General features: G+C 47.6%; 1 protein-coding gene across 2 annotated transcripts in view; it reads left to right on the top strand.

Moving 5' to 3' along the window:
• The first annotated feature begins 407 nt into the window (after positions 1-407).
• The window catches only part of inhbb (inhibin subunit beta B), a 14,539-nt gene continuing 7,396 nt past the window's right edge, over positions 408-7,550 (top strand). The window contains exon 1 of one of the 2 annotated variants that reach the window (XM_080786676.1): positions 408-1,498. In XM_080786676.1, coding sequence (XP_080642802.1) covers positions 1,105-1,498 — 394 coding nt within the window. In that variant the 5' untranslated portion in view covers positions 408-1,104. Of the gene's footprint in view, positions 1,511-7,550 lie in introns of both variants that reach the window. The other variant, XM_080786675.1, reaches the window with a different exon arrangement.

Below are 7,550 nucleotides of genomic sequence, written 5' to 3'. Positions count from 1 at the left end.
AGTGGTGGAAGGGAAGCTACTCAGGTTTTCTTTACTTAGCTAAAAGTATTTGCCTGAGTGAATTGCCCCTAAGATTCCGCTGGAGTTAATAATGGAAATACTTGAAAAAGTTATTATTATTATTATTTGCCGATTTACAGTAGCCCACTTAACTTGAGTAAATACAGGCTTTCCACCACTGGTTGCCGAGCCTCTCTGGGACAAGGTGGGTTCTTTGCTATATGTTAAAGAAAAGCCCCCTTCCTTCCTTCCCACCGCGGTCTCCCTCCGTCTGGCACTGAACTCTCAAGACGTAGTAGTGGATGTAATCCCTGTCGCTCCGTTGGACGACTTCCCCACGTGGTTTTTTTGGGGGCTGTATAAAAACTTTGGTGTGCGCGCGGTGTCCCTGTGTCGTCGTCGTGATTGCAAAGGGGGAATAAACACACAGCACAACAGAGAACACAGCATCTCTCCTCCCAGGACGCACGCTGCGGGCGCACAGGGACATACAGGAGTCATCTCTGGAAAAACTCTTCTACTTTTAAGACAGAAGTCACAGACTGAACTTGGGCTGCCGGATTGGATTCATATAACACGTTTTTTCTTTTAAATTAGTGCTTGAATGGGGCGATGGGTCTGCGAGGCTTTTGTTTGTAGACATTCTTCAGAAGAAAAGAAACATATTGAAGTCTCGGCGAGGCAGCGTGCTTGACTTGGTTTGTTTTGATACAGATTACAACAATTTCTGAAATGGTTTTCAAAGCAGGTCGTGGTGCCTCACAGTGACTATAGGCTACTCCACGTCGATTCAAGGGCTTTAAATCAAACTCTGGTGGAACTAAACCAAACATGAGGTTGTTATTATTATAGGTTGTATTCACGGTAGGTAGGATAACTTACACGCACGGTGACCGGAGTCCTCTAACCGCACTCTCACGTCACTTGGGAATATAAAGATTGTGTGCTCACTTTATTTTGGATATCTCGATGCATACTGACTTTGGAACTTGGAATTGGAGGTTTGCCAAGAACCTGTAAAGTAGGCTAAATACATTTTATTTTAAGTAGCTTTCAACGCGAGTACCCGTTTGGACTCCATAGCATACTTGTGAAAGCAAGACAATGAACAGAAGAGCCAGCATCGTGCTGTCGTGTTTGTTGGCCAGCGTTCTGTTCTCGGCGCGCTGCTGCGTCCTGGCGAACGTCAGCGCAGAGCAGCCGCCCCGGGAGTCGTGCGCGTCCTGCGGCCTCAGGTCGCAGGACCAGTCGGAGAGGCTGGACGTGGACTTCCTGGAGGCGGTGAAGAGGCACATCCTGAACCGGCTGCAGATGCGGGAGAGGCCCAACATCACGCACCCCATCCCCAAGGCGTCGATGGTGACGGCGCTGCGGAGGCTGCACGCCGGGAAGGTCCGGGAGGACGGCCGGGTGGAGATCCCCAACTTTGACGGCCAGGCCGCCTACAGCAACGAGGTGCAAGAGGAGACGTCGGAGATCATCAGTTTCGCCGAGTCAGGTAAACAAATGAGTGAGTCCGTCATTACTCGCATCATAAATCAGATCAATTATTTGGCACACAATCCTCATACTATAGGCTGTATCTGACGATACAGCACGTGCAAGGGGGGCTTTTTACAGCATTATAGACCATTATTATAAGCACTAATGATCTATATTCTATAGCATTTATTTATAACATTTGAAAAAATCATCAATACTGCCTATGATATAAAATAGGCTATCGCACAGCTGGACCGCAAGCAACAACAACAAAAAACGCAGAGGAGCCCTTGTCTGGCACCGTCAAATGTCATTCATCTTATTACATCACATTTGCAGTCTACTCCGCCTAAACTAGGATTGCGCGTAGCCTGTGTGTGTGTGTGTGTGTGTGTGTGTGTGTGTGTGTCACGATGAGTTACACTGCGCGCGTGCGTGTGAGTGGCAGTGGGTTAATTCCTCGAGTTCACCGTTGAAAATCAGTCAGAAAAGAAATGAAATGGAAAGAGGAGAGTCCTTGGATTACCCCATGGGTTTCTGTCCAGACGGATAAAAACAGCCTCTGAATCCAATTTCATCACCAAAGCCGGACTCCTTCTCTATACTGGCCATATAAAAGACCCTCTTTAACAGAAGAAACAAAGACCCTCAATCGGTCATTTATCCCTCCTCTCTTAGAATGTGTATCTAACTAATTCTAATTCTCACAAGTCCCAAAGAGAACACTCTTTTCCTTTTTCTTGTGTCTTTCTTGCCCCCCCCCCCCCCCCCTTGCCCTCTCTCTCTCACTCACACACACACACACACACACACACACACACACACCCTTAAAGTCATCTGTGCTACAGAGAATCCAATAATTGCTCGTTAGATCGGTGAGAACAGCATCTTCAACACAAACTGTTAGTTTAACAAAAGAAAAACATACAATTAAAGAAACCACAATGGGATGTCTTTAAACTCTTTCACACACGCATGCACGTGCGTGTGCGTGTGTGTGTGTGTGTGTGTGTGCCCTGGTTGTATACTTCCACAGTGAGAATGATCCGACTCGGAGTGACGACAAGCGAACAAAAGCAGGGCAATTATTGTCATCATGGCGATCCGGTGCGTTCCAAAACACGTCAACATCCAGCAACAAAACACAGCACACACACACAAAAGAAATCTGCAAGAATAATGCATGAGACATTTGAGTCCCTGGTTTCCTGGGGTGTGGATGGGGGTGGGGTGGGGGGTCATATAGTGTGTGTGCGTGCATGTGCGCGCGAGAGTGTGTACGTGTGTGTGTGTGTGTGTGTGTGTGTTTGTGTGTGGGTGCGTGCGTGTGCGTGAGTGTCGTTATAGTGTCCCAAAGAATGCTTTTGTCATTAGGAGGAGGAGAGCAGAGAAGCCTGGCATAACCTTTCTGTTTCTTTCTCTCTCTCTCCCCCTATCTCTCTCTCTCTCTCTCTCTCTCTCTCTACACCTCTGAGCCAGGCTTTGTGTGTTGTTGTACCATAAGACCCCCTCTGCCCCCCTCTGCCCAACTGCCAACCACGGAAAGAGAGAGGGAGAGAGAGATGGAGAGAGAGGGAGTGAGATGGGGAGAGAGAGAGAGGGGGGGGGGGGGGGGGGGTGGAGAGAGGGAGGAGTGGTGTATGGGGTGTGCCGGTTGTAATAAGGAGGTGCTGGGTGGTGGTGTATTTGGTGTATGGGGATTCTGGGAGGTGTTTGTGGGTGGTGAATGATGTGAGTGTGAAGTGGCAATGTGTAGGCATACGTGTGTGTGTGTGTGTGTGTGGTTGTGTGTGTGTGTGCGCGCAAGTGTGTGCACGCATGTGTGTGTGGAGGGGAGGAGGTATGACAACCACACTGTAGTTTGACTGGACTTCGGTCACGGAGGAGAGGAGAAGGTAGAGAGAGTTGTGCCAACGTCTCTCCTCCTCTGACACGCTCTGGTGTGCACGCTCCCTCGCCCAGGGATTTGGTGTCCCGTCTCCACGGGAGCGGAGCGGAGAGCCAGGGGGCAGCGAGCGAACAAGGGAAGGAGGAGAGACGGAGGCAGAAGAGATGGAGAGAGGGAGAGAGGGAGGGAGGGAGAGAGAGAGAGAGAGAGAGAGAGACTCTCAAAGCTGAGCATCTCGATTGCAACCATTCGGACCTGGTGAACTTGCGCTGACTCGTCCAAGATGTGGAATTAAGACTTCATTATTGGATGTCATTAACTCCTTATCCCCCCCCCCCCCCCCCCACTGGCGGATCGAGTTGAGGTTGGGGGGGTAGGGGCAGTTTACTTGGGGACACAGTTCTTTCATGAAGAGCTGTCCATCACTGCGCTCTCCTGGAAACCATCCAGACATTTTCCACATTCGTCTCCCAAGTGTGTGTTTCAGGCCTGAATAGAGGCCCTGGCTGTGGCCCTCGTATGGCTCTATATCCCCATAAATGTTTAAGAATGTCTGTTATTAAAAAACACACGCACACACACACACACACACACACCCCTCCCTCTCTTCTCTTATCCCCTCCTCTACACAATTAAAGGTTTAAACAAAAGCAAACATGATGCCCGTTAAAGTGGCTTTAAATCCCTCTGGGCAAACAGTATGGCAACCTGACATGTTCTCCTCCCCTGGTCACGCGGCAGGTTTAAAAAAATGCTGAGAAACGTTTCTTTTAGACTCAGAGCACCAATTATGCAGAGCTTCTATTCATTATTTTGTGAACCAACCAATTGCTACAAAGTATAGTCGCCTCCATTTTTATGGAACTTTCCGAAAGACAAAGGTAGAGAAATTAGTGATCTCTGTCAAAGTGTGCATTCATGGTAAAGACTTCCCAGAGCTTCCCAGAGCCTCACGTTTCAACACTCTAGGCCAGTGCTTATCAAACCTATTTATATCAAGGACCCCGGAAATCATGTTTGGCCGCATCTGAAAATATTTTGGACCCCCAGAAGTGAAGATTTGTGTTAAAAAAAAGTGTCAATGTCACCTTTGAACGAACATTCAAAATACCTACCCTTTCTTCTGACAGCGAGATCATCATCGCGATCCACCGCTAAAGTAAAGGCAGGGATTAGGATTCTGCCTTTTATGTTTGCCGTTATGTTATCTGTTCAGCTTATTCAGTGAGGCTAATTGTACTAATAACACAGGTGACGTCACAATCAAACCAGCGAAGCACTCTGAACATGTGAGAACTAAAGCGCTCCGCCATGAAAAGAAACCCTTTCTGTGTGGACACGACGCACGTATTCTCCTCCTCCTATCTCTCTCACTCCTCTCTCTCCATCTCTTCCTCCCCCCTCCACACCCATCCTGTATGGAATTCCTGGTGAACTGACGCCTCAGGGCTGAAGGGATACCTGGCACTCTGTCTGTCTGCATGTACACGCACATACATACATGCCACACACACACACACGCCAGGGCCTCGCCCTCTCTCCTCCACAGCGTGTGGTCCTCCTGTCGACAGTGACATGAAGTAATGAGTCTTCCCTGCCCTTATGGCTCTCACCTCTCCCTTCTCTTCAGTGTCGTCCCCCGTCTCTCTCTCACACACACACACACACACACACACAAACACACACACACACACACACACACACACACACACTGTATCTCCCTACCTCCTTCTGCAGAGTGCTGGAAGACATACTCAGATCTCTTTACTTAAGTACAAGTATCAATACCGCAACGTAGAAATGCTTGTAGAATTATTTTGAATAGCATTAGCCTATGTATAAAACAGGGCGAAAATCGTTAATGTAATTTAATAATCTAAATCTGCAGTGCAAGGTAACTATGAATTATGTTTTCAAATAACTGTAGTGGGGTCAAAAGTACAATACCTTCATCTGAGATATAATGGTGTAGAGTATAATGTTATACTCTAGTAAAAACACCTAAAAATTGAACTTGGTTGCTTCCCACCACTGCCCCCTATCTCTCTCCGACCTCTCCCTTATTCTCTGTTGCTCTCCGTCAGTTCCCTGGCCTGTTGTTGTGTTTGGGGATGCAGGTGGGAACACGCTGAGGCAGTTCTTTATCAACTCCAGGCCACCCAGGTGCCTTTCGTCATTCATTCAGCAGATACACAGGAGAGCCTGTCAGGGCTTAAAGCTGCCTGCGGAACATGGCAGGGCGAAAAAACACCCGTCGTCTGAAAAGAGGGCCATTACAGAGAGAAGTCACGCGACCAACCACACTCTATCATCGCAAGAACAGTGCCGCTGTTTGGTTGACTGTTGAGAGTGGTTGTGGTTTTATAAATCGCTACTTCTTGGATCCAGTGGACCCTTTTTTATACAAAACATGAATAAGTTTGAAAACCTTTAGCAACCTAAATCGTGTCTTATCCCTGGCAATAAAACCATTACAAATAGGGGTCTGTGGCCAAAAGCAGGTCAATTTGAGGGTCCTTGGCATGAAAATGATTGAGAACTACCGTCGTTAATAAATGCAGGCAGTCAGCCAGTATCCGCCATGAACAACAACTTAAAAGGGCATAGTCTGATGATAACTCTGTGGCCACAATTCTGCTGTGTGATATCGTGCAAGACATGCACTCCAACTTTCATCGTTCCAAGTATTGTTACTATTTTTGGCGCAACACCATTGTACAATGATGTATAAAATAGGGCTTAAGTGGTTAATCAGACACATACATTTTTGTTGATTAAGTAATGCATTTTTGTGTGGATTCTTTAAAAAGAAAGAATAGAAAATAAACAACCGAATAATCAAAAAAGCTAATAGATAGTTGCAGCCCTAGTGCTGGGTAATGTTTGGCTCGTTTAGGTCTTGCTGTGTATTAGGAGCGCGATCTAGACTTTGTCACAGCAGCCATTATGACATGATATAGTAGGATAAGCACAGGTGGTTCCAATGTTACTAATTAAGGTTACGTTCCATTCGGGTCAAGCAGAGTCATGGTGCTGCCATTGTGCACGTTGGCTCATTGGAAAGACTCCACTACAGTACGCTAGAACCTTAATTAAATGCATGAATTATTAAACCTGTGTTTACCTGCTATTTCATGTCGATATGGCTACCGTGAAAAAGGCCTATTGTTCGCCAGGGTTTAATTTTTCTCAAGCCTTTTATGCAGCACTTCAGTATACTTGAGTTCAACCTGGAGTCAAGCAGTGCAGTAAGACTGAGATCACTCAACACAAACATTTCTATTTCATGTGAATGAAGGAAAACCCATTTGGTCACGTATGAGATCACAATGTCACACCCTTAAGGTCTTTAAGTACATTAACCCTAGCACTCCTATTCTGGGGGGGCAAACATTTGTTGAAAATAGCTGATTTACGAGAGTTGTGACACGTATGCTTGCAGATATCGCTATTTTCGAAGTTCTTTCGTTGGTTCAATCACTGTTTTGTTATGGCTTCCTTTAGCTCCAGTTAGCTCATAACAGAACTGCTCCGTACGTTCCTCTTGCAAACACAAAAAGCCCGACAGCAACAACATGAGTTCCCCAGATCAACATACTGTTCCGACACCAGTCGAGCCAGATGTCCATCAGACTCCATACAGGCTATAGGATGATTCAGACTTAAGTTAGACTTACGTTGCGCACCGAACATAGCAGATCAACAAGCTCACAACACGTCACAGATCAATCAGTGCACCAACACACCCATACTCCCCCAGGCACCTCCCCCAAACACACACACACACACACACACTCCCCCAGGCACCTCCCCCAAACACACACACACACACACACACTCCCCCAGGCACCTCCCCCAAACACACACACACACACACACACTCCCCCACGCACCTCCCCCAAACACCCACACGCACACAAGTGTGTGAAGCTTGTCAGCCCGTGAACTCCTTGTTTTGGGAGTCGTGGAGCTGTCGAAACAGGCAGGCAAGAGGGAGGCAGTGTGTAGAGGGAGAGGAGGTGAGGGGTGGGGAGGCAGTGTGTAGAGGGAGAGGAGGTGAGGGGTGGGGAGGCAGTGTGTAGAGGGAGAGGAGGTGAGGGGTGGGGAGGCAGTGTGTAGAGGGAGAGGAGGTGAGGGGTGGGGAGGCAGTGTGTAGAGGGAGAGGAGGTGAGGGGTGGGG

The sequence above is a fragment of the Protomyctophum bolini genome, assembly GCF_963924005.1.
Source record: "Protomyctophum bolini genome assembly, chromosome: 16".
Classification (NCBI taxonomy): domain Eukaryota; kingdom Metazoa; phylum Chordata; class Actinopteri; order Myctophiformes; family Myctophidae; genus Protomyctophum; species Protomyctophum bolini.
The sequence above is the reverse complement of the archived record's forward strand: the minus strand, read 5'-3'. Positions and strand labels throughout refer to the sequence as shown.